Below are 27,701 nucleotides of genomic sequence, written 5' to 3' on the forward strand. Positions count from 1 at the left end.
TCACAGAAAGAAAAAAATGAAACTTTATTTGTTTGTATACTTACCAACACTGTAAAATTAAAACCTATGTAATTACTCACAACTAATATAGATCTGCACATAGCAAATAAATCAATTGAAAATAGTTACAAAGTTCTATCATTTTGTTCCCCCCCAAACTGCAATACACACAAAGAAAAGCTGAAAAACGAACAAACCCCCCAAAAAACATGTCTAGCCATTCTTTTTTCCCCGCTGTTGCCACCAAACGAAAAGTGGATAAAACTCAAAAAAACATTTTTTTAAACAAGCTACACCGCTCTTCTGTATCTATACTAATAATAAACTGAATAAATAATTGCACATTGCACCCTATTATTGCATTAGTTGCAGTTTGTTTCAAAGTCGCAGTATACTCAGGCATATACACAAATGTAAATACAGTTTTCAAACACTGAGTAACACATGAAAATTGATGTTATTGAAGTCACACTGCCATCACTTACAAGTCAATATTCCTGCTTATTAATCAAATTCATAAAACACAACAAGATTAAATTTGTAAAATGCACACTCCGGCTGTCTAGTCATTGATTATTCACGTTTTAAGCAAACATTTCAGCATGCACTGATAACTGTTTTATAAGAGCCACAATACCCTTGAGGATATTTTTTCACCATTACAGTGTTGTGGGCAATTTTAGAAAGAATATCCTCTTAACAGGTATTAGCTAACAGTTCTAAAAAAACCCCCCAAAAAAACCAAGTTTGCCAAAAAACTAAATTTCTTGTAATTTGACAAACATTCCCATTAGAATACAAGCTATGACAAGTGAAAACAAAAAGAAACACGAATCCCAAATGTCATTTCTATCACTACTACTTGAGTTCACATCAAAATGTAAGAATTATTGCAGAATTATCACTGACTATGCCTCCTTCAGTATATTGATACAGCATTTGGTCCATTTATGTCATCAACACACCTAAAAGTCTTAGGAATAGACACTTCTGGTAAATATGCTTATTTGTGTACTTATAGCTAGGCTAAGTTAGCAGTAAGCTTACTTAACCTAGCATGAAAAACAGAGACAACTAGATTGTCTATGGTTTCTTGTGAGATGAACTACAGGAACCACTGGTACATAAAAAAAAGAAAAGGGGATCTGAAACTTTAGCTTGGAGCCAGTTAGCTTAGCTTAGCAAAAAGATTTGACCATTTCTAATAGTATAAATAAGGTGCTGCATACAATTTAAAAGTCTTTATGTGCTTATAAGCTTCATAGACTTGTGCTAGTCAGTGTTTAGCATGCAAACATCAATTGTTCAATGTAAAAAAGCAGAAATAAGCATATTTCCCTAAAAGCTTTCCCCCAAACTGTTAAACTTCTCCTTTAAGCTCAGTGTAGGCTACTGGCAATAAAACAAACGTTCTGTGAATGCAGAAAGTTTCTGTGTTGGATGGCAGATAATGTGAGTCGACAATAACATTCAACAGCTGTTTGTTAGCGTCAACGCTGAAAAGAGCTTAGCTGAAACTCAGAAGTAAAGATGACCCAAAGCTGTCTATTATCTTTAGCGCATCTTCAGCAGAAGATGGTGGGAGAAGTTGAATTACTGAATCATACCAAATATCACCCACACCTCCCTCTCATATTAAGTACAATACAACAAAACTAACTTAGCTTAATGTTCATGATCAATGAATGAAAATTCATAAGTGCATCAACACACCATAAATAAATACATGCTGGCTTTACTAGAAAACAGCAAAGCAGGAATTGTCATCCAACCTGTCCTCTTTTTACTTTTAAAATAAAAACAATTATGTTGCTGACACAGTCGCGACAATAAAATGACATTCAAACCTAAAGCGTTAAAATCAACCGCATGACAATGAAAAGAACATGACGAGATGAACAATCGTGAAAAAGAGACTGAGTGGTCACGTCCGCCCAGGCCCCACGGGTTCCCCCCAATGAACCCCTGAACATTCCTTGGCCCAAAAAATACCATCTGGCTTCGTCCAAACGTCTAGGCCTCTGTGCCATTAAAATTCGGCTTCTTTCCCTCCAATTTCTTAGTTTTAATTTTTTAGAAACCTCTCTCAGCCTAGCAAGTTTTTTCCAAAACAAGGGAAAGAAGCCGAAAGGTTTGGACGCAACGCTTGGCTTTTAAGTCCAACTAATCCTCCCTACATCAGAGGCAGTCCAGAGTAAAGTGTTGAGTGGTCTATTGCATGAGCGCCGCGTAGTCGACTAATGTGCTAAGTCACAAGAGTCCTCATACAAAAACAAATACAGTAGAATAATAAGTTAGTAAACAATCATTTTAAATTTCAGTCAGTGTTTTAGCCACTGGTTATTCACTAATTCCCATTCATGCATCTATATACTAATATTCGGTGTTGATAGAAGGAGGCTGTGTCGGAAGGTTTTTTGTCTGGACAGGGAGTAGAACTAGACGTGAGTGGCCAAAAATGCTGAAAACAGTTTGCGGAAAAGAACAGGAAAACAAAGATATAATAATAACATCTGAAGTACACAGAACAGGCTTACTGAAATACGCGACAATACAACACTGAAAACATGCAATATAATGCAAACCTAGGAAATTAACATGAGAAGGGAGGCTCTAGGAGTGATACCATTGGCTTGAAAGGGTCATGTGATGCAGCAAAGAGTCATGGGTAGAGATTCGACAGAGATGCAAATTAGGACAAAAGCAGAACAGTCCAATTTTTTTGTCTTTTCAGAAATACATTATCAAAATTTGATAATTTGGCTACATCCCACCACGCACTCTACCGATAGCATCACTGAGCAGCTGTTATATGCAAATAACTATGTCCTACAAAAAACGTTCAGTCTTTTACTAGTACTTTTTTTTTACTTTTAAATGATGTTCTATGACGCAGCACTGACAGAGAGAAAGCAAAAGCAAGAGATAGAGAGAAAAAGAAGAAAGAGTAACACAAGTTGTTCCTAATAAACATTCAACATGCTTCAACAGTTCTCTAAAAAATCTAAGCAACAGAGAATTTCTTTTTTGTTATCCATTTTCTTTTTTTCTTTTTTTGTTAATTTAATGTGGCTCTCTGAAACAAAAGTGAGCACCCAATCCTCCCTGAGGTGCTTTGAACCAGGGTGGGGAGGTGGTCAGGGTTTTCGGAGAGCCAGAGCCAGAGTCCGAAGGGCTTCATCAGGGTTGTCTGCAGTAGTCAGTCATTGGAAAGGGCCAAACGGAGGAGCCAGTCAGGGATCTCAGGATGTGGTCATGGAAGTTGGGTCAGTCCACATAGCCGCCACGTCTCTGAACCTAAAGGAGAATGATTGGAAATGATTTTCAGTCCAGTTCTTGTGTAATTCAGCATACCTCACCCCATTTCCCCGTTTCCTTTCCTTAAAAATGGCTTATTGACTGCCACCCTTCAACTGAGACCATTTCTAAAGGTCCAAATGTATCGCTCAGGTCCTGTATCAGGTGTTTACTGGATTTTTTACAGTTTCTTAAGGACATGATTTTCAGATATTGTTCATCTGCTGTAGATAGTTTTTAAAATTTTTACAGATGTATTTGAAGTTCGGTAACTCAAAAGTACTATTTTATGCATTTTTATGTTTTAAAATACCATTTTATATTTATCTTTGGTATTTTTCATAGATTGAGTTATAGAAATATTTGCCTTTGTTATAGGCTGCTAGAAACAAAGAGCCTAAATATACAATTTAAAATATAAAGAAATGGGGGCTGGCTCAAAACTCTTGCACATTACTATTTATTTATGATGTAATTTTAAACAGTTATGGTAGTAAAACATGTGATGTTACAAAGCAAAACATTGATGGAAAGGCAATTAAAAACAAAGAATAAAATAAACAAACAACACTCACTGAGAGCTCATTAAGAGAAGAAAAAAGTGCTTTTGCAAAATCTTGACAAAGTGAGAGCAGCTAATTAGGCACTAATTCAAAAGATATCATCCATGTTCACAAGGAGGAAGTTTTTCACATTTTTCTCTTTGTTTGGACTATTTTTGCAGTCAAACAGTCACTGATCTCTGACCTTGCATTGATGAGATACTGGGCCAGGCTGATGTTGGCGGGAGTCCCTGTGATGGTAATCTGGCGTTCCGATGACCCTTCCATGGCGTTAGCTATTTTGATCTGCGCCCCAGACATCTGACGGATCTCGTTGATTTTGGTTCCCTGGCGTCCGATTATGCAGCCTATTAGCTGGGAAGAAAAGAGGATGGGACATAAAAGAGACATTTGATTGATTCTCAGTGGAGCGTGTGAGTACTGGCCAGTCTTTGACAGCTTTTCAACTATAACTTAGATGCTCCTTATTTAGGTCCAACAAGTCTTTTCCATTAAGGACATTCACTTTGCAAAGCTAACTGCCTTTGGCTGCACTTTGTCTATAATTGTTGCAGTTGAATTGCTGTCACATTGCATAGCTGGAAACTTCAGCAGGAAGCCATGTGAAAAGATGATAAAACAGAGCATGTCTGGGAGTTTGTGCTTTGATAACCAGTTTTACCAGTTTAATGCAGACTTTCTGTTGTTTTATTTATTCCTTTGTAGCAGTTTTGAGCATTCACCCCGATTATAGCTTTAGGGAGTGACAAAACAGCAGAAAGTGGGCCCAAATTACCCAAACTGCTGAATAAGTGTGACTGAAGAAGACAACAGTATTTCTGCAACAGCATTCACAATATTGACTTGCCTGAAGCCTGATAATGGATAACCTGATTCTCTGTCAGATTTCGTGAAAAATGTCTCATTTTAAACCACTGCTGTTTGCAAGTTTCGTTAAACCTTTTCGTCAGGAAAAAATGAAAGTGACGAATGGTGAGTGAAAGCGCATTGTTGGGTGTCTGCATATCATGACAAATGTACTCACATCATTGGGAATGGTGAGTTCATGAGTACTGGCCTGGTTACTGGCATCCAGACCTGCTGCTGAACACAGGAAGCAGACAGAAAGAGTGGAGGAAAGGGAAAGGACATAAAGTACAGTTTGGCACGTTAAGGAGGCAAACTGCGATTATCTACTATAAAATACTATGTTATCTATAAACCAGCAGCAAACGCATGTCACTGGGAATGTGGCTCAGCCCTATGCAGAGCCTATGCAATACACAAATTTGAGTTCTAACTTTTGAAGAAGAAAAATCCAAGACAACTGCAATTCTATACAATAAGGAAACTAAGGGAAAAACAAAAAACAAAAGAAGCCTCAACATCAACAAGAGCAGACCACCAGCAGGCCATGTCAATGGCAGTGAACCACAGAGACCATTAGGAGGAGAACAACGAGAAGAAGAAAGAAAGGACAGAGACAGGAAAAGAAGAGAAAGAGAAAAAAAGGAGGAAGAGAATGTGTTCGTCTCTACAGGTAAAAACGAGAGAAGGATCTTTGGTGAAGAGGGTCATTGTGTAGGTGGGTACGTACCGGGGAAGGCAGGGGTGGTCTGTCCGAGGGGGGTAAAGGGGGTTTGCTGCATAGCCAACTGGTGGAGCTTGCTCAACTGCTGAGGGGGGGAGGAGGAGGACAGCAGAGCTATGAGGTCATCGTTAAAAACGCACTCTGACACGCACACGCTCACCAGACACATACACGCACGCACAAAGGTCAGTCCGAAATGCTACAAGAGTAAAGTAAGGATCTGAGGAGAAGTAACAACACTGACAGGTGAAGGACAAAGACAGAAAGAAAAGAGAGAGACCATGAAAGAAAGACAGAAGAAGAAGAGGAGAACCTCATGAAGGACTTGGCCTGAGATTGGAGCATTTGGGAGGATTTCATAAGCCCCGCCCCTCATTGTTACTGTTGCTACACATGGAACAGTCTATGTTGAAACTGCAGTTTAGGGAATAAAATGTCACTGTGCTGTTCTGGCCTGGAATCCTGCACTTGCTAAAATAATTGCTGCAGTTCTGAAATAGACCTTTGCAGTTGTTAAACTAAACTCTTGAAACTCTGCATTTCTAGAATAGAACTCTGCAATCAATCACTCTGCACAGGTTCACATTCAGAATCTGGTGACCACAGATGAGAGTTTTAGTAGCAGAAGCATTCTGGTTGCCATATGTAATGTGCTTCTTGTCTGATTTTTATTTGCCTTTTTTTTTTAAAGCAGGTGTTGTTTGAATGCAGATAAACAGTCTGTGTGGAGAGCAAAAGAGGGTATGAAATTATGAAACTAGTGACTATCACTTAAAGCCATACAAACTGAAAGTGATTTGCAGCAACTTGCTGAGCAGAAACTGCAGAATTTGAATGACATTCCACGACTTCAAGCACCTGCCAACGACACTACTGGTGACGCGAAGTGGACAGGACCTGGGATAAGCTTTTCTCATCTTCCAAGTGAGTGATTAAAGCTACAAGCAATGAGAGAGAAAAATACCTTTGAGATATGACCTGGTGGTAACAACATTAGAGGATTATCTAGGCAACTGAAGCCTTGAATGTCCACAAGCGAACAACCAACCAGCTGAGTTGGGGATCTTGTTAGGATGACTCCTGGATACCTCCTGTAATGCGTTGCCAGTAAATGGATATCTGGAATAGGCTGCATAGGTAACTGTGATCCAACTTTAGATAGTCGAGGATAGTGGATGGATGGGTGGATGTTTGCCAATGTAATCCCCTGATGTCACCTTCCCCTAATGCCTAATATCACCTTTTCATATGTCAGTCAATGATATTGTTCACGCTCACTGACTGTCAGTAAATCAATCATGCTCATGAGTTTACATTTTCTAACAGCTGTAACTTTACATTTTGAATGTTTACCACCAACTGGTCATGACAGATGGCTGCTGCTCCTTGAACCTGAATCTGCTGGAGGTTTCTTCCTTTTAAAAGGGAGCTTTTTCCTCCCACTCTCACCAAGTGCTTGCCCACAGGGGATTATCTTTAAGATAAATAACTCAAATTGGAGGTGAGTTGAACACTGAGAGTTTCAAAACCTTCTTGTATTCAAAGTCATCTTTACCATCAAAGCAGCCGTTTTAATCAATGAAAATTCCTCATTTTGGGATTCCATACAGTTTCCTTTCTACTTGCAAAAACAGCATTTTTCCTCTTCTTCGTCTTGAGCTTGTTTGAAGATGCCAACAAATGGAAAGTTTAATTAAAGTTAGTTAGTTTAATTAAAATTAAATTGTAAAAAGAAATGGAGTGGAGGTCAGGAGCCGATCTGAAGTCCATCAAGAACTTCAAGACTAATCTGATAACTTCTTCAGGCCAAGCCCCATGAGGTTTAATGCCAATCAGAGGGCACAGAGGCAAGAATAAGAAAAGTTAGAAACATAGGAAATAACATATCAGAATAAAAGCTGTATTAATATTAACAATTAATATTAATAAGGGTGGAAAGAAAGTAAGAAAATCTGGATGCAGCGAGACAGAGTTATAGAGGGTGCAAGGTTGACTGCCTCGTGGGGCACTCACATCTGGATGTGGGATGGCATACTGTCCTTGAATGGTATACGCCTGCAAACATGAGGAGAAGAGCTCACTGTTATGATCCCACAAGACACATTATTCAATAAGTTCTGAAAAGCTAAATAAACAAAAGTGGACTGAAACAAAATATAAATCAAGAAAAAAATGAACTGTCGACATTTCTACAGCTCAAGGACAACATAGACTTAAATGTTTTTTTATATCTCATGAGTCATATTACATGTAAGACATGCATTACAGATTTCCTGTCAAGTTCTCCTACAATTCATCAATCAAATCCAGTTGAACTAAATAAAAAAGGGACAAATCAGACAGCAGGAAGGTGATTGGGAGGGTGTGGAGTAAACCAGAGGAGCGACCCTGAGGGGAGTAAGGTGTCGTGTCCTATTGGACATGTGGTTTATAAGAGCCACAGAGGTCAGAACTGAGCAAAATTGAATTTTATCCCACAAGATACAAACCTGATTTTTAATATAAGAATAAAAACACACCAAGTCTGTGGCTTCTGCTTTAGATATTTTACTGCCTTTCTCAATAGTCTGACATCAACCACTAAAATCTAAAAACAAACAAACAAATTATAGATGCTATACAGGAATGTAGTTAAAGTGATTAATCAGTTAGTCAATCCACAAGAACTTTGCCTGCAACTATTTGAATAACTGAATATTTTAATTAAAAATCTGCCTCCGGACTCCTGTTATGGGTTCCTGTATTAAGTTTTTCCACTCTTAAAGGTAATTAAAGGGAAGTATTGAATCTTTTGACTCAAACCTGACCTGAATAACATAGAGCTGAAGCAGTTTTTTTATTCATAGACTTGTCAACCAGCAGTAATTTGCACAGCTGAATATAAATATAGCCAAGTTTCCACAAATTCAAGCTTTTTGGATGTGAATATTTATTAATTTAGATGACTCTGAAGATTTTTCCTTCACAATTTTGCCCTGTTTTATAATTGATGTAACCACCAAGCAGGGGTGCCAGGTTAACTCACAGTGTTTCTCAAGTGATTCATATACCTAAGGCTGTTGCAGAGGCACAGGTGTGAATCTGCCCCAGGCCATTTGCTGGGTGTTTTCACCATTGTCCTGTTATAGCAGAGGATAGAAAGCCTCCAACCTACTGATCAGCAAAGCTGAGGGGAACATAGCCTATAGTAAAAAAATAAGCTCTAGTTAATTGGAGCTAAAGTAAAGAAAAGCAAGACCTGTGTTTGTGCGCGTGTGTCTTAATAATAATAATACTATTAACAAATATCAATATAAATTTTTTTTGCTTTAAACAGACAGATTTCTAAATTATTGGTGTTTTCTTCCTTTTGTTATAGATGATCTAAAAATGTGTTTAGCACTCTACAAGTGAGCCAGACACACCTCACTTGTAGCCAAAACCTACAGCTCAAAAGCAGTTTTTGGATTACTCTAAAAACAAAAAAACTTGCTTTCCATTAGCCGCCTCTGAGCAGAGAAGCCCCACCCTACTGTTTTTTAATGAGGAGTGGCCAATCACAAGATAGCTTGCTTGACCAATGGATTTCCATAAAAGGAAAGGAGCTGCACGTGTCTCAGTATAAGATAAACTGGGATTATTTTTAACTGTGAATCATACAAAGCTGCTCTATTAGAGTCCAAAAATAAAAAATTGTACTTTGAAATGAATAAAATATAATTAATATAAGCTGCTGCTTCATTTGTTGTCCTGCCATACTACTCCTATCCACTAGCTGCTGCCACTGAGTTTCCCTTCCCCTGCAGACCACCTTATATAGCAACACACCTTGCTCCTGTGAGCCTCCCCATTGTGGCTGGCTCTGTTGCTATGAGCTCCTTTACTCCCTATGTCTGTTTATGGCTGAAGTAGAATTACAGTAGTATATTTGTGTATTTTTACTGCTGTTGGTTCCAAACTAAGAAAAAGCTGTGTTTCCAAGAGTATCTACTCTAGAGGATTTTTCCTGTCTTGGTCACTTGGTTACTGTTTTAGGCTTTAGAGTAAAGTTTAATTTCCCCAAGCTTCATCAAGCTTAACATTTGTTTTTCCTGATTTTCTTTTAGACTTTTAAGCAGAGTATTTTCATCTAGAAGCACCAGCATCCATTTTCACTAAATAAAAGGTAAGTCACCTGATGGATCCTCTGACTCAGATGAGCTGAACGCAATTGATCTCAGTTCTGGTTCGAGTGGCTGGGGGTGATGGATGACAGTTTTAAAACAAATAAAAGCAGTGAGGGTTTCATGCTAGTTGGGATTTGGGTGGGTGAGGGGAGTGAGGAAGGGAGGAAAAGTGAGTAAAACCTGGTGCGACACTAACAGGCAGTGGCTGGTGCTGCAGTAAGAGGCTGAGGTTGGCTGTGGACGCCCCCAGTGGGTCTGCTCTTACCTGGCCACCTGAAAAAATGACAGGGGTGGAGGCAGGCTTGGGGCGGTAGGGGATGGTGGCACCTTTCGGTGGGGACTGAGGAGAGCAAAGGAGGAGAGAGTGGGGGGAAGAAGAAGAAGGGGCGGGATGTGGAGAGAGTGTTAGAACGGGAAGACAGAAAATAATAGAGAGAGAGAAAGAAAGAAGTTGCATAAAGTGAGACCAGAAGGGAGAGTGCCTTAGGGAAGACAACCTGTGGACACCCACACAAAAAGTGCTCTTCACTGTGCGTTCATGCTGACATTACATGTCCAAATCGTGGTTCAGTGCACAACTAAACTTGGATTTACCTGGAACACCACTTTCAACTGGATAATGATGACTCAGCATATTGTTATTTAACTTTTGTTTTTCTTAAGTCTAGAGACTTACAGTCATGTCACAAATGTCCTAGTATCCATGGCTGGTGCCATCATGAAGGCCCAATGGAGAACTGGCTGTGCAGATAGTTCAAATTAATGGTGCAAGAAAAAGAGAGACACCTAAATACCGTGTAGCCCTTTGATCCAAAGCATTTTTTTTTTCCATTTTCGACACAGAATTACAAGAAGGTAACAATACTTTTGTCAAAAACATCAAATATATGCCTCCTGCTTTGATCTTTTGGGTGAATTTTTCTTACTGATACATCAGGCTTTAACCCTGTCATGCATGAATTATGACAACCTCAATCAGGATGACACATCAGTGTCCAGTGTAGTGGTTAATGTGTAAGTACACACTGACACAAATACAAGAAAACAGTCTTTGAATAGCTGTCCACTGTAGTGACCACTGTAGTGACCACTGTGCGTGAAAGGGTTAATGCTATTTATGCTGTTCACAGGTAAGTCCAACACTTAATTATCTCAGCAACTATGAGACAGATTGCTGTGAAAGTTTGCACCAACATCCACCTTCATTAGAAGATGATATAAATATCATAAGTTAAAGCTTTCAGTGATCCAAACTAGCTTAAACACAATCCTGAGTTTAATCTTGGATTTAATAAACTACACTTCATGGCTATAAAAATTAAATCTGTAATTGTAATATCTTTAGGCTGACTCTAAAACTGAGGTTGGGTGGGATTTTAACACTTGACTTGTAATAAGGGGTAAATGTGAGATAGTGATCGATTGAGCTCAGCAGTGACTGCCCACTTTTTTAAGAAGTCCGGTTCCAGGAGTGAACTTTCTCTGTTAATGTTTCATAAGATCCTTACATAAAGAGTTTTAAGCCTTGATCTAAGCCATGACCACTGTAAAGCCATGCTGACCATTAGAAAATTAGATTTGGATAAAAAAAAAAACCCAGGAAAATAATAATAATAAAAATAGACAGAGGTACAAGACTATGTACATAATTACTTTTTAGGGTTAGGAAACAACTTATCCCATAATGCACTAGAAATGGGATTGGCTTCCAGCCTGTCTAAATCTCCTCCTTTTCATTGTCACAGCTTTCAGAGTTTGTAAGGTTGTAGTATTGTTTTTGATGGTGCTTAGTTCTTGGCTGCAGTCACCGCAAGTTTTACACTCACTAACCAACCTGATGTTCGTAGGTTTAAACAGTGACTTTCACAAAACAGAGAAATTGCTGTTTCAGTTCAGGAAAGTGGAAGAGTATTCTTTCCCCCCAAAGTTACGACTAAACTGTGTTTTTGCTAAAACAAAGTTGATCTCATATGTCAGTACTGGCATTTCTAAAGGCCTATACAGAACAGATGGGAGAAACACCCTTCAGCTCTGTTATGAGTGTTGCTGTTGCATAGTTTGTCCACCAGAGGGCACTCCACAACTTCCCTCTTGGCAACACATGTTTGGAACACCACAAAGAGATCAACCAGCTGACGAGCAGAATCAGACCAAGCATAATAATTCATGACTTGTTGTGACTTTTGAACTATACTGTCATATTATCTCAGTAAGGATTCATAAATAACGACACATAACTTCGTAACTCTGTTTGAGTTTCATATCTGTGAAAGAAAATTTATTGTCCAATATACTGGGTTTCTACCAAATACAGTATCGGCATTGGTACTGGTATCAATATCACTACTGGTATTGGCCTTAAAAATCCTGTATTTATGGACTATAGGTGTAATGCAGAATTATGGTTTCTAAAGGAGAGATTATCATCGTTTCACAGTGTCGCAGGTTGTAGTAAGTTGACTCACAGCATTATGGTAATAATCGAAATCCCTATGAACAATATGAATGGGAATGGGATTTTTGGAAGCTCACTGTTGAGCTCTATAAGGTTTCTTCACTGTCGGCTTTACCATACAATTCAAGTGAAGTAAACCTTTCCATTGTGACTGTGGTATTACTAGATTGCTGTGTGGTTTATTTTCTGGTTTGGAGGAAGTCTGTACTTCAGTTTTTCCTGAGTGAAATTTTAGTGTTTTATCCTCAAGTTAGCATTTATTTAAAGCTATCCATATTTAAGTCCCCGGTCTTTGTATGAACTGTAATAACCCAGCTAATTAGCATTAGTTCACAAATTGGCACTACACCCCAAATTTGAGGCTTCAGAATAGGAGTTCACAAAAACAAAGAGTTTCTTTATGATGACTGTGTACATCTTTTATGTACAGCTTATGGCCTGAACCTATTTACAGATGTGTCAGTTCGTTATCTGTAAACAAAAATCACCCAAAAGTCCACACACGAGGTCTTAAGGCTGCTGTTTTCAACCTATGGAAACCTGCTTTCCTCCCGACTGTGCAAACATTAAGTCAGTGCAGGACATTTGCACGTCTCTGGCGTCATGTACTGAGTACTTGGTGTCGCATTTGCCATCTAAAAGGCAAAGAAATGTGTCTGCAGCAGTGCAGTAATGTTAATAATCCAGACTTGCAAACATAAACAATATAAAAACATGCGGATACATTAAATGTGAAAAATTACATTTAGAAACAAATCTTTGGATACAGCAGAAACTCTAGGAGTAAATTACTTTAAAAAGTGTAGTCAAGCCTCTGAATTCTCCGTATCAAACTAATTTTCAGCTACATAACATTTCTTTCATGTCCCCTGTGTGGCCACCCCACCCCCCTCACCGTACCTCGAGCAACACCACACATATCTGTTTGACACACTGGATGATGGCCTCGGGGGCCCCTGAGATTGTCACCGCTCTCTCAGTGGAGTTGGGGAGCATGTCTCCTGCCACCTGGACCTGAGCTCCTGTGGACTGGAGGCAAGAAAGAAACATTTTTTTAAAAATTAATATCATCTCATTACATGAGCCTGCATCCCTTCAAACTGAGCAGAAACCGATATGGGAGAGCAAAATGAGCTCTTGGAGCAGTGCACACCGGGTATTTTGCAAGACTGAACACTTAAATGGAAACTACATGAACCAGAAATGTGGGATTTGGGAAGCTTACATGGGAGCTATATGAGGGATAAATATAAGCATATCCTCTGGCAGTGTCATTATTTTAAAAAACATGATTGATTTTATGTTTATGGACATCGTTAGGATGAAAAATGTGCCGCCACCTCTCTCATTTCTTTGATTTTGGAGCCTCCTTTGCCGATGAGGGATCCACACTGGCTGGCTGGGACGACGAGCCTCAGGGTTACGGGGGGTTTGCTGGTGGCTGGGCTGTTGCTCATGGAGTTGATAATATCCTGCGGGCGAGGAAAGGCCACATTTTGTCAGATGCGATGACTTTCATAGTGTTTTTCTGTCTGTGAAGTGGAGGCTTTGTAATAAATCTACCTTCATGGTTCTTAACTCACCATCAGCGCTTTGAGAAAACTCTTTGCTTCGGCACAAAATGACCTTTAAAAAGCTAGAATGATGTTTACTTTTTGGCAATAACATCTCTTCATACTTTTAAGTTGCTGCTTTTATTAATATTGTTCTAATAAACAGGGTTAAAGCCTCTGTATTTCAGTATGATGCTACTTTAAAATTGACCATTTTATCTGTTGGCTATAATTATAATATTTTCCACCTAATCTATTTTATAAGGTACTGTACAGCCAGTGTACAGCAGTAGAAACTGACCAAAGCAGTATTATTAATATGATCCTATTTAATAATGAAGCACTAACAGAAGGTATCCTGTTGAGATGACAGTGCAAAAAGGCAAATTTGGCTGCCAGAGCCGTAAGAGAGTTTACTTAAATAAATCAGTGCCACTGAAGCATAAAATCCTGATACACTGTCCAAAAATCCTATTTCAAGAAATATAATTAAGTCTAGTTATTGCAAGAGAAAGCTCGTCCTTTGCATTTAGCTAAAATTAACTCCAAGTTGTTTATCAAGTAAAGGAAACTGAAAAAGAGTTTATCATAGAACCATGTAAATGTATGATTGCCACACATGGAAGTCTCGATTGTTTTATTTCTGCCGTCATGATCTCGTGTATTACCCCGGTTTATTATGTAATAGCATAATTAACATGCACCATTATGCCCTTGTGGCAGAGACAGCTGTGGTTGCTGTCACAGGCTGGGTCTCCGACCCAGCACTCTGAGTTTTCTTTGTATTTTTTGATATGTTATTAGTTTGTGTCATTTCCTATTTGCCTTTAGTTTAGGCAGTTATTGTTCCTGGGTTTTCTATGTTTTGGGGTTTTCTATTTATTTCATCACGTATTAGGTCTGTTAAGTTGTGTTGTCATTTCCTGTTTTATTCTGACAATGTCATGTGTTCTTTGTTCATTGTATTTAGCTTTCCTCTCCTGGTCCTGTCATTAGGTTTATGTCTGTCAGCTGTTTTCCCCCATGTGTCGCCACTTCCCCTGATCACCTCATGTCTGTATTTAAGCCTTTTGTTTTCTTCATGCCATTGTCAGTTCGTCTGTTTATCTCACCAGAGTTACAGTCATAGTCATAGTCTGTTTATTTTCCACCTCAATCATAGTTATAGTTTTTGGTCTTAGTACCTTTAGTGTTTTGTTTCTTAGTGTTTTGCCAGCTTAGTGTTTTGTTTCTTAGTGTTTTGCCTGTTTGCTTTGGTCTCTTGGTTCATTTCCTGTCGTCATCGCAATAAAGGTTCACTTTTCTGTTAATCATTACTATTCCTCGTCATCATCTGCTTTTGGGTCCTGTTTCCGCACACATCGGCGCACCCCGCCGTGACAGATGCAGGATTTTTACAAGTTTAATGGGCAAATGCATGTCCAAATCATGTGCATATGACTTCTTTTGAGGAGAAAAAAAGGTGAAAGGGTGAAGGTAGGGGCTTTTAATGATACAGTGGTCCCTTGTTTATTGCGGGAGTTACGTTCCAAAAATAACCTGCGATAGGTGAAATCCGCGAAGTCGCCAACTTTATTTCTTACAATTATTATAGACGTTTTAAGGCTGTAAAACCCCTCACTACAAGCTTTATACACTTTTCTCAGACAGGCATGAACATTTTCACACTTTTCTCTTTTGTTTACACACTCTCAAAGTTCAAACCTTCGTAGAAAAATAAGTCCAGTATTATAGAATGAAACCAAAGCACCCGTGGCTTCCTTTGACGGTGCAAAACGTTTCGTCGACATTGTTGTGTTTGTTGTGTTTGTTGGGGAGAAAACTTACAAACATACAGTACAGCACTTCAGAGTCACACTGCTAGCGATAGAAGATTTATGTAAATTTGACAAGCCGAATGCATTCTGTACTGTACAGGAGACACTGCACAATGGTCTACAGCCAATCAGGACGCAGAACACAATGTGCCGTAAAAAAACAAAAACAAAAACAAAACATGGAAAATTGCACAAAAAAATCCACGAAACAGCAAGACCACGAAAAGTGAACCGGGTTATAGCGAGGGACCACTGTACCAGACTTCAAGTGTTTTGGCATTGAGAAGTCAAATTTCTGCAACTTTGAAAAGTTCTATGAAGATCTGCTGCTGGGATATGCGATTGTTGTTTTGCATATTCTTGCTGAAATAAGCAACAACGTCGGTGAAAAACACTTTGTCTGGCTGGCAGCGTTGCTCTAAAACCTGTGTGCTTTGTTTAGCATTAATGGGGCCTTCACAGATGTGCTGCATGCTAATACCACGTCCGCTGGCAGCAGTTTCAAGCCTCACCTGGCTGGAGCCTTTCTGTGTGGAGTAGATGATCTTCCTGTGCCTACATGTATTTCCCACAAGCTAGCTGTGAACAAAGTTCTGCATAATAGTGCTTTGAGTAAAGCCCTGTATAAATGCATATAAATTGCATTGTTGCAGGCACAACACTCAATTAGCATCACAGATTCTGGCTTTTAAACTTATCATTGATAACAATACAGATCTTCTTATCTAGAGAGCGTGATATCCATGATTCCTAAAAAATAAAAAATAAAAAGCTTCTCAGTTTGCCAATTTAATATGCAGTCCGTGAAATATTTTCACTTAAATAGAGCATTTAAATGATTAACATTCTGTAGTCCCTGTTCACCTATAGTACACAGAGCAAACACAACATTTATTTTAATGGGGGTTGTAAAAGTACAAAGTACAGTGATTACTACCACCTGTCATTAAAGGAGGAAAAGATAAATATTTCAGAAATCTGTCAAAAACGCGTTTAAAACTAAACGTATCATTATTGAGCAAAGACTGTAATATTTTTTTTAAAAATGTGCTTTGCCTTTTTTCACCTTTTTTTGTAAATGGACTCCATTCATGGATAATTGATTAAGAGTGATGAAAATTCTTATTTTTAGCATTAAAACTATAATTTAAATTAAAGAGCCTGCACATGCTGGTGAATTAACCCTTACAGGGACATAAACCTTACATGGGGTGGGGTTCTAATAATTTGGTAAGCGTTGCATGTGCGTACCTTCACACTTACTATACAGTGAATTCAGGCATAATCGATAACACCTTGACTACACTAATATGTGAGTGTAGCTGAGTTGCAGAGTTAAAGCTGCACTTGTGTGCAGCGCCTGAATAATAAGTGGTTGAGTCTATCTATTGTATTATGGAGACACTTGGCTCGGTCGGGCTGAAAGTATGCTGATATGGCACCCAAATCAAAACACAGCACTGGCCCATTTTCAGAGGGTGTTGCAAGGTTAGATCAGCACATTTCTGTCCTACATATCAGGGCCAAAGCTGCTTTGTATTCCACCTGGAAATGAGTCAGTGCAGGTGCTAAAGCCGGCCTGTGGTGCTGGATTCTCTCATAAGTACGGTCGCACTCAGATGCACATAAAGCCTTTACGCCATTACTTTACATACAGTTGTAAGATTCTTGAATGCAACCACTAAGATGTTAAAGTAAAAATGTTGCTACATTTGCTAATTTTTCTTTTAAAATGTGCCATTTAAAAAAAATCTTATAGAGGAAAATGGTTCAAATTTGATTTGAAATCAGTGCTTAAATAATACCAAGTTTATTGTTGTTTTAAAAACAGATTCTTTGTGGTGTAAAATAATGAACGGTACCTCTTCAAACTTGTAGGCTATCATGGCAAAGGCCTTGAAAATGGCATCTGTTGGCCCGGTGATGGTGACTATCCGTTCAGGGCAGTTCCCCTCTGAGATGTTGATACGGGCGCCGCTCTTTAGAGCGAAAGAGAGAGCAAAAAAGCATTAAATACGTGATTATAGGACAAAAATAATTAACAAGAGTTTGAGAAAAATTCTTCTTACGTCTTCACGCATTTTCTTGACTGTCTCTCCTTTCTGAAAGCAAAGGGGAGAAAGAGCAGTGAGATGTTTTGTGCATTTCCCACCGGCGTTATCATGCTTTACATGCTCTGCTTGTTGTGCTTGTGATAAATACCTTTCCTATGATGCTTCCAACCTCCTGCAGAAACAACAGAAAGAAATGTTAGATGCCATGGGCTCCTTGAAATTAGTCTTTGTTTTCTTTGCTCTTTTTACAGATAATTGGAAGCAGAAGCAGAACAAGAAAAGACAAGTTTGAATTCGTGTGTTTGTACCTTGCCGTGCATCAGCAGCCTGATGGTGAGGGTCACATTCAGTCCACCTTCTGATTGGACCTTAATGGGCTCCATGTTGGGATTGGATGTGAAGGAAGGGGCGTGCTCACGTGACAGAGGAAGTCGAGGGCCAATGCGAGTGTGATGGTAGAGTCAGCCAACCGGTCACCTGCCAGGTAAAAGAAACGCAGACATGCAAAAATGCTTGATGCTTTCATTTTAATTTATTCTGCTTCAGTTAGTGTAGGGCAGCCATTCCCTAATTTAAATTTGACCTATCAGAGCACTTTCTACAACCCACACTGTAAAAGAAACAGAAAATGCCAGTAAATTCTACTTTTTTGTGTTAAAATTTGATGTGTGTTTAAAAAGTACATAAAATCTGTAAAAATTTATTTTTTATTTGTATTTATTTATTTAAACGGGGCAATTCATGTTTAACGTGGTTTTAATACTGATGTGCTGCACGTAGAGTTTATAGCTGTAAACATGTATCCTTTGTTGGGCTCTTACATCCACAGTGAACAAACAAGATTTACAGCAGTCAGTTATTTAAAACCACAATACTCCGTAAATACAAACTGTGGTTGATACACTACATTATTCTAATATTTGTAAGATGGAAATGATGTTTTTTTTAGTTGTGGAGGTAACTTTTATCCAGCCTTTGACCTTTACTGTGAAAAATTTAACATCTGTAATGAATTTGATATGTGAAATTCCTTTAAATTAAACATTACATTGTACTATATTTTTGTACTTATCATCCTTTTACGATCCTCTGAGGAGTTTTAACTCTTTCTGTGCCAATAACAGGTCAGAGAAATTAAAAATAATCCTCAGAATTATATCTATCTATCTATCTATCTATCTATCTATATCTATATATATATATATATATATATATATATATATATATATATATATATATATATATATAATAAGAAACTAAATATGTAGTAATAATATAACGAAACGACATGGCTTAGTTTTTGTGGTTTTACACTTTTTAAAAAATATTAACTCATAATTTAAAACAAGCCTAACTGCAGTACCTTATTGGCCCACTGGGGGCCGCTGTCGGACAGAGATTCAGTGCAGCACTTTTTTTTTTTTAATGGATCCAAACCATGCAAGTCTAAAGCTGTAAACATTTGCAGTCTTTGCCTTATGCTTTTATAAAAATGTAGGCCTGCATGAGAGCTTCTCTTTGGGACCCAGCTCATTATGCAGACTGTGTAAAATCACCTGGAAATGTACATTTAAAAATACTACAAACATGGTTACATTCAGTATTTTTCTTGACTGTGTGCCTAATTTGTTCTTACTAAATTTGGGAATGTCGTAAAAGAAAAAGAAAGATGTAATTTAACAAAATGGATGTGAACTGCAGTTTATAGCAACCATCACTCAAACAGCAGCAAAACAAAACTGGATTTGTTGTTGACTATTTTTAGCTGTGGATTAATCCACTCTCAGTCTCTGTGGGACTGAGTGAAAATAAACAACAGTGTATTTGCTCATAATAATGAAGAAACAGGTCAGTGCAACGGTGTGGCTCAATCCTGTGTTTTTAATAGTCTTAGAGGTGTTATAGGAAGATTATCAGGGTTTTAATGTCGCTGCTTTGTCTTTTTTTTTTTTTTAAGAAAAACTGGATTTTGCAACTTTTTTGTGCAGGTTTTGTGACACATACCTCAACTGTATTTAAAAATGACCAGTAACCACTGCACACACAGAAGCAAAGATGGGAGAAGGGGTTAAATAATAGAGGAGCATCTTGTTATTCTCCCCTTAGGTATTAAATATATCGGTAATACCACAAATATTACAGAAGACATGGAAGTGGATGGATAAGTGGTCTCCTGATCCAATGCAATAAAAGCAGTTGAAATGTAGGTCAGCATATGTCTCCGCAGTCACGAGATGAGCCATCAAACGGCGAGCGCCATATTTATTTTTATCAAGCCCATTTCAGCCAGATCGCCTCTAATTCTGCCTGACAAGTGATGTAATGACTCAGGGAGGACTCGCAGTGATGAGAGCACGCACAAGATGGCGCTATGTACCTGAACGTGGCTCTGCAGGATTTCTTTCTTCTTCTTTTTTCTTCTTTTTTTAAAATCCACAACTGGAAACTGTGCCTGCTAATAAATAAATCAGGAATATCTTGACGGGGAGAATTGTCTGATATAACAAGATTTAAATGATGATAATCCAATTTTTTTTCCAGAAGGGAAAGCCATTTTTGTGAGCCTGAATTATTAGGAAATCTATTAAAATAAATCAGAGGAATAGAAGTGTTACGCACTGCAGATGGAGAGAGAAAAAAAGGGGGGGGGAGAAGAGAGATGTCCCTTTTTTCAGATCAAATTCAGAGACAGGAAGTACAAGACGAGTTAACCTTCCCAAGTACGCTTTAGAAACCTCTGCTTTAGTCAGTATGAATATTTATTCTGGTGATTGACAATGCAGTCAAGAAAAAGACAGAAATATGGATGGGAGAGATCCTGAAGTGGCTGACCTTGAATACAGAGACAGTTAATGTCACAGTCTGCCAATCACAGTCATTATTGCTGTGTTTTATCTCTCTCTCTCTCTCTCTCTCATTTGTAGCTGTGAATCATTCAAATGAGTGTTGCTTGAAATGGTGACCCGACCAGCTGTGCCTGCTGGTGAGATGTTTGTCGAGGCCTTCAGTCGACCGAGTCGCAGTTGTTACGTGGCAAAAAAATCTGCTTTTATGATGCCTCGCATTTCAGATGAGGCGGCTTTATTCGGTGCTCTGAGCTAAAGGACGGTATGTGACTCCCTTTTTAAAAATGTATGTAAAAATGTGCAAGATTTGTGTAGTTTCTTCAGGGTTTTAGCTGTTAGAGGTTGTACATTTTTCCTTTTTGGCATCACTTTATGTGGAAGATGTTATGTTGAAAAGTTTTTGTCTTTTTGTTGGCTGTGAATATGTGAAATAAAAGTCCAAGTGAGGGAGTCAGGGTGCTAGAGATTAGAGAGGTACAAAAACCAGAAGATTTTTTAGGTGATTTTCATATAAAAATTGACAAAAGCAGGAAATATTCACATTAAAAAAATGAATTAACTCCAAACCCTAAACCTTAACAACATGAAGTGCAGAACATGGCTTCACGTCTCTCATTTTGTTTGACCAGCAGTCCAGAAACTGAAATATACTGAGTTTATGATAATAAAATTAACCAAAGTATCATTTCATTTAGCATTTCATGCCTGTAAAAGCATTTATTTATTCCATTATTTATTTATTTTTACTGTCTTAAACTGAAATTTCAGGCTTGGACCTAAGACTCATGGTTTGTGCTGGGGAAAAGAAACATGCCATGAACTGTGACCCCACAGGGTTTAATAATTGAATATATCAAAATTGATTAGTAGACTAAATGCCTCATCTTTCTTTTTGTAATGTACAGTTCTTATATCCTCTAACCTAGACAGACATATGTTGAAAATAATGCTTTTTTGTGAAACGGTAGCCGTAGATTCATCCTTTAATCTACGCTGGGATGCTGGTCGGAGGCCAGAGGAGGGTCGAGAGATAAGGACGGGGATTCTGCTGCCAGCTGTCTCTCCAATCTCCCAGAGGAGACCAGATTACATAAAAAGCTTTAATCCGGGTTTAAGACCCAAGCCAGCGGTGCAGGTCCTCTCCAGGGGCTTGGAGAGAGAGAGAAGGGAATAAAAAAAAGCAAAAACATTTAAGATTGACAACGGGATTGAAGATGAGCGAGGGAAGATCCTCATCCCTTTCTAAACTTCACATCAGGGGCAGGAAGGTGCTTAAAGAAGGGTCTTTGCTGGGAAGATTGATCTTTCAGATTAAATATCATTTCACATCCTTTCTTCTTTTTTAAATATTTCGGACAATACAGCTCCCCTCCCAGCAACAAAAAAACCCCCTCCTCGATGGAGGAGCCTCCTTCCCTGTGATTAAGACCGTGAAACCTCTCTGTAGATTTAGGTCAACAAAAATCGAGGCTGCCTGAACCTCAGAGTCGAATGGGGTCACAGCGCTAAGAGCTGCATTTCAGTAGTGGCTTTCTCAGACTGTATTCTACTCATGTTTCCTGTATAATAATAGAATTGGGTCAAGGCCTTGTGAATCATTGGTGCCAATGGGCAAAAACCTTGCAGCTTTTTAAAAAAAAAATTCCAAGCCTGATAAAAACTCTAATTTAAAGATATCCTGATAAAAGCTAAAGAAGGATTGGTCTCTGATAGGAGTCCCTCCTCCTGTGTCCATCATTTCTGCTGTTGCACTGATTTATATACTTTTATTTTTTATATATAATTCTGTTCTCCTTGTCTCCGTTGCTCAGGCAGGAAGTTGGAGAAGGGGAATGCAGAGAGGGAATTTTTCATGACATCTGATGGGGAAAGTGGGTCATGCTCGGTGTTGCAGCACTGCTAGCCTCCTCCTCTATGGCGGCTATTGAATTAATCACGCTTTACGCTCGGCTGGACAACGCAGTGCACAAAAATGCCCCCCACACACACACCTCCGCAAACACACTCTTCCCAACTCCCCTCTCCTCCCATCATCTCACGCTGCGACTGCTCGGCACTCGCCGCAGAAAAGGCTCGAGAGCTGCTCTAGAAAAACTCGAACTCCTCTTCTTTTATCTCCCGCCAACAATGAGGAGACGCTGTTGTTGTGCAGAGCCGGTGTTGCGTGAATGATGGAAAAACACTCGCAGAAGTGAAGTTAAGGGGCTCTTTTTGAAAATTGTTTTAGTAAGGAGGGAAGCTAACTAACATTAACTGTATTATCTATTCTTAATTGGAAATTATTTGGCAGAGGTGGTTGCAGATCAAAGTGGACTTGGTGTGAGGGGTCAGAATATCAGATTTCTGCATAAAATGTTCAGCTTTAGGCCATTTTTTATAGATTAAAGATGCAACGTGAAACTTTATCTGGCCAGGAAACTAATGTAGTGCCTCACATACTGATTTAAAATGTAGGTTATTGAATTCAGAAGCTGTCGGTGCTTTGCATTTCAAGGGCTACATTATGGATGAAGTCACTCTCTGCGACTTTCTCTCATTCCACCCTCGGCCTCGACTGTGAGCTGTTTTTATTTTGCGGGGCTAAACTGACAGTGCAAACCGTCACCGTGACATCCGCCATAATGTGAAAGTCGAAGACAAAGAGGATAATTAATCAAACTCCTCCCTGTGGAATAGAAAAACAAGGCACTAACTGCTGCTGTTTCGTGTCACGAGAATAACAGAGGAGCAGAAAAAGAAAAATCATTAAATGGGCGGCCGGTAGTCTAATCTAGGCCAAAGCCTCTGTCATCTGTTCCATCCTAATCCACATATCTACAGATATGTCATTATGACGTTTCGACATCAAACAGAGCCTGAGCCAAAGCTGCACGGCCGAGGTTTGTGAAATTGAATCTGCAGCTTGAGACGGCAAGATTTTTACTGATTAGGTGGCAAGTTTCAAGCGAGTTGTGTGCAGTCTTCTGTCATTAAAAAGTGTTCATGGGATAGTTAATTAATTACCTTTAATATAATAATGCAAATATCTGGACATCTTTGTTCTGATTACCATCCAATTTCTTGTTTTGTGTTCATTTATGAGGTCTCCCCGAACTCTTTGGACAGCTGCACTCCCAACACTCCCAGCACTCCCATCTCTGCAACAGGTCTGATAAAGGTTAATTAATAGGGCCCGTTATTTTTACTGTACTTGTTGTAAACAGTGGCATCAGCACAGACCTGTCACCAGCTGCAGCGTTATTTTCATTGTTAGGTGTTGCCACAAATTCAAATTTTTATTTTTAACCAACATATTTTTACTATTGAATTTTACCATTTACAAAAGCTGCCGTAAAAAAGATAATGCACTTTTACAGTCTGCTGTCACTCTCGCTCTTGCCAAGGGCAACAACAACATATGCAATTGGTCCTTTAGTCGCCAGTCCTAGTTTCTCAAGCACTTGGTGGGTGGAGCTTATGTGGGTTGACCACCATATTGATAACCAAGAGAATATGACTAAAGCAGATTCTCTTTCCATTAAAATTTAGGGGTATTTTTTTTTTAGTATTTTATGTCATAAAAATTAAACTGCATTTGGCTCTAAGAAATTTTGACAAGATTTGTTTAAAATTTTCTGACTTCTGTTAGCTCCACCTCCAGCACCAACCATGCTAACGTTGAGCCTGCAGCCCCATTCGTATCGTATTTGATGCATGAGTCTTTGAGACCTCTACATCAGTGTGATCTTTTCTTCCTTCTGAAAAAACAAAATTAATTTCACAACAATGCCAAACTGAACAAATATGATGCAAATTAAAATGTACATATGCTATTTAATGTTTATTGTATTAATTCATTTATATTAAATTTTTCAGAAGGTTCAGTAAACACTTGCGTTTCAGTTATGGGGTTAATTAATGCAGTGGTGCAGTATTTAATGATGCTGCAAACACCTTGACAGATGTGTGCAGGTGCATGTCAAGCAACCAAGAGAAAACGTGTATCCGTAATGTTGCCAATATGTTTGCCCAAAACCGGGTTGTTGGGCAGAGGGTGACCTCATTGATCCATATGTTTCCTGTGGATCCGCTCAAATCACTGTTTGGCAATTCTCTTCTACATTTACACCCACAAATCTCTTCTCAGTTGCAGTTTGTGATAGTTGAAGTAACAGGAAAATGGTGGTGTATAATTGCTAGCTGCTGTCAGAAATAGTAACTGTAGCAAGATCAAGTAGAAGAAATGGAGAAGAGTTGCTCTAAGTCCTGAGGTTTTCGCCCTGCGTTTCCTGGTATATGAGCAGCTCTCGTCTCGTCTGGCACAGGCTTTTGTTGTACGCGGCTGAGTGGGGGGGCGTCCGCCCAGTTAGCCTTCCTGTACGCCACTATGACAGTGCTCTCAAGAGCTGTCAGCCCACATCAGCAGCCCAGCATCCTGATACCTCAGCCCAAATCACAATCAAAACTCTGGCCACCACATCTTCACCGCGACCAGTCAAATCAGAGAACAAATTGAGCGAGGAAGACGTGAAGACCAAGTATCGCCAAGTGGCTTTAAAAATACCTCACCGCCTACTCTGCGTTCCCTTAAAATAGCCCAAGTGTCCTGGGGTGGATGGGGAGGGCGAGGAGTAAGCTTTACAATGCAGGCGCACCATGTTGTGATGTGAATGCGGTGCTAAGAGCCCAGCGTTAAGTCGGCCATTTTAGATTTGCCACAATTTGTAATGTGAGATCACTGCTTGTCACAAAGTCATGGCTTCCATACGTGGGGGCTTTCGCCGAGTGGTCGAGCAGAACGGCTTGAAATCGCATCCTCATCCAGGTCCTCATCCTCTTTTCTTTTTCGGCCTCTGTCACCTCCCAACAGAAAATTTCTGAGTGTATCAGACCTTATTAATCTGAGTGCCAAACAGAAGCTTTTCACCCAAACAAAGGAGTTATTCATCGCCGGTTTCCAAGTGCAACACAGAGAGCCGCTTCTGAAGTAATGGCAAATGACATTTTTGGTCTATGACTAGCTGCAAATAAGGCCATCAGCAGTGCTAATATCTATGTGACGATAATTGGAATAATGATCTTTTGTTGGGGGGTGGCACGGGGGCTGATGTATCAATTCCACTGAGCATCATTTCTACTATAAATTCGGGCGGTCCGGCTTCATCGTTAGCAGAATTTAAGCAGGTTTTCTTCCACTTACTATTGTTTTCGTGCTCACTGCTAATTCTCGAAACAATAAAATCGCTCATGCTTGAATCTAAACCAAGACAACGAACACCTAAACAATGTGAATCAAGAGACGCCTGAAAGCAAAATCGACTGACCATAAAATTCCCCAGGGAGAACCAAAATATTTCCTCCCGCATGGGTCATCTTATTGGCACTCACTGAGGCTAACTTACAAAAAACGTAAACTTGAAAGCATCAAATTAGGTAACAATAGGTCGATAAGTTGCACCATGTCACAGCTCATTATGTGCGTAATGATTTAATCCTGGCTGTGGGTAAGTTATGAAGTTAATTAATTATTGATGGCGATACCCAACTCGGCGAGGAGCGGCATTTTTTAAAGTTTCAACTGTTTAATGTGCCTGGAAGTCAAGCAATCAACTCAAGTATGTATTTAACTAAAGTAGAGAACAAATCATTTTTATAAGAATGCAAATTATTCATTATTATTATTGTAAAGGAAAAGGCTCACTCTGGAGCTTTAACAAGTTTTTCCTGAATAGAAGCAACAAGAAGAGGGTTTACCTTTATGCAGTGCAGGAGACAGTCGCTGACGACCACTTTCGGCGTTGGACGATTAAAAATTGCAAAGGGAAAATTATTTTTTTTGCCTTTTGCTCTGCCCAGAACAAACTCTTACACCCTATTGGTCCTTGCCGACAGGTCACATGAGCAACCAGAGGAACACGTGACGGACCTCGAAATTATATGATGAAACAAAACCGACTCCCCCGATGAGCTCAGTTTGCGTTTCTGCGCCGCTGTTTGCCGCACTGTTTGGTGTCAATTGTAAATAGGCCGTATGATGAGGCATAATCTGGGTGACCATCACCCACCACCCCATCAACCCCCAACACCCCCCACCCCCCTCTTTCCGTCAGCTGCAACAAAATAGGGACGTGCCCAGTGAGGCACACGGGCATCACCGGGGCATGTCTGGGGATGAGGCTGGTCTGAATCAGAACTGTAGCCTCCGGGGTGTTCATCTGTGCCAGGGGAGGGTCGAGCACCCACCAACCCCCCAAATCTCTGAAATCCACAAAGCCGGCGTCCTTGTCGTTGCCGATAACAATCGACACATGAATAACCCAGCTACATGTTCAAATAATCCCAACCTCAGATTAAAACAATGCTGCGGCACTGCTGCAAAAGTGCTTGTTTATGAGGGACTCAGCTCAGGACAGTTGAGGAACTTTGTCGGGGCTTGACGCAACCAGACACCTCAAAGCGATCGAGGGCAAAGCAAAATGCACCCGTGCCAAACTGTGCACGGCAGCGTGGCGGACCGACAGACTTCGTGGACTTGCGCATCCTCTGCTTTTTAATCTGCTTCTGTGCGTGTGTGTGTGCTGAATTACAGAGCTTTTGGATGGAGGCATCCCGTCCAGATTTTCAAATCCAGCACAAATCCAGCCCTCATGTCAGATGGACAGTTGTGCAGAGCTTAATCTGACATTATTAGGGTGGGACGGCAGCAGCGGCAGAACATTTAAGGGAGCTGCCAGGAGAAAGCAAAACAGTGGGGTTATACTGTCTGGATTAGGGGCAAGTGCAGACAATGAAGAACATGATTCACCTCTTTGTCTGTGTTTTTTATTTGACACCGAAGCGCTCCATTGGAAAAACTGATTATGTATCAAATTACAAAAAGCGGGTTTTTGTGATGAGGCTTTTAATTTTTCTTCCTATAGACCACTAAATGGTAAACATGCCTACCCACCTACCCACCCGACTGTAAAATGGCCCATGGGATAAACTACAAATAGAGCATTAAATTTGCTCCACATTGAATCATACGAGGCAAAGAAGGAGAAAGAGTGTGGGGTAAAATGGAGCACCACGTCAGAGGAAATCTGCTCATTATTTGACACCCCCCCTCCCCCCCCCCAAAAATGTCTTGGCTCATCTTCAAAACTCCAAAAAGATCCAAGAGTAGTGGTAACCATCAAAAAAAGCTAGTTTATGTAACACCCTTGTATAATTAAGTCTAATCTTTGCTGGTTCTAAGTACGACAGTCCTTTGAGAATCTGTGGAATGTTTTGAGATAGAGTGTTAATGGCCACAAGGACCAAAAGGTCAAAGGTTAAACTGCTTACCGGTTAAGATGTAGGGATGCTCCTGATCAGGGCAGAGCAGGTTGGGTGCAGTCTGGGAGTTTAGGACCAAGATGGCAGATTTTGGGCACACTGAGA

The 27,701-nt window shown here is 39.6% G+C and overlaps 1 protein-coding gene across 9 annotated transcripts; it reads right to left on the bottom strand.

Moving 5' to 3' along the window:
• On the bottom strand, positions 1-27,701 carry LOC101488115 (poly(rC)-binding protein 3). Of its 9 annotated transcripts, none has more exons than XM_012916082.4 (13): positions 27,606-27,701; positions 17,763-17,931; positions 17,603-17,626; positions 17,470-17,502; positions 17,263-17,379; positions 13,371-13,502; positions 12,931-13,059; positions 9,772-9,915; positions 7,444-7,485; positions 5,437-5,515; positions 4,885-4,943; positions 4,045-4,214; positions 1-3,297 (listed from the first exon to the last, which is right to left on the bottom strand). In XM_012916082.4, the coding sequence occupies exons 2-13, from the start codon at positions 17,835-17,837 to the stop codon at positions 3,243-3,245; spliced, it is 1,059 nt and encodes a 352-aa protein (XP_012771536.1). In that variant the 5' UTR covers positions 17,838-17,931; positions 27,606-27,701; the 3' UTR covers positions 1-3,242. The 9 variants fall into 9 exon arrangements, with proteins under 9 accessions (XP_012771536.1, XP_076736004.1, XP_076736003.1 ...); XM_076879889.1 differs by lacking the exon at positions 27,606-27,701 and adding an exon at positions 26,034-26,243 and having other exon boundaries at positions 4,885-4,940; positions 5,437-5,512; XM_076879888.1 differs by lacking the exon at positions 27,606-27,701 and adding an exon at positions 26,034-26,243 and having other exon boundaries at positions 4,885-4,940.

The sequence above is a fragment of the Maylandia zebra genome, linkage group LG23 (genome assembly GCF_041146795.1).
Source record: "Maylandia zebra isolate NMK-2024a linkage group LG23, Mzebra_GT3a, whole genome shotgun sequence".
In the NCBI taxonomy this organism is placed as follows: domain Eukaryota; kingdom Metazoa; phylum Chordata; class Actinopteri; order Cichliformes; family Cichlidae; genus Maylandia; species Maylandia zebra.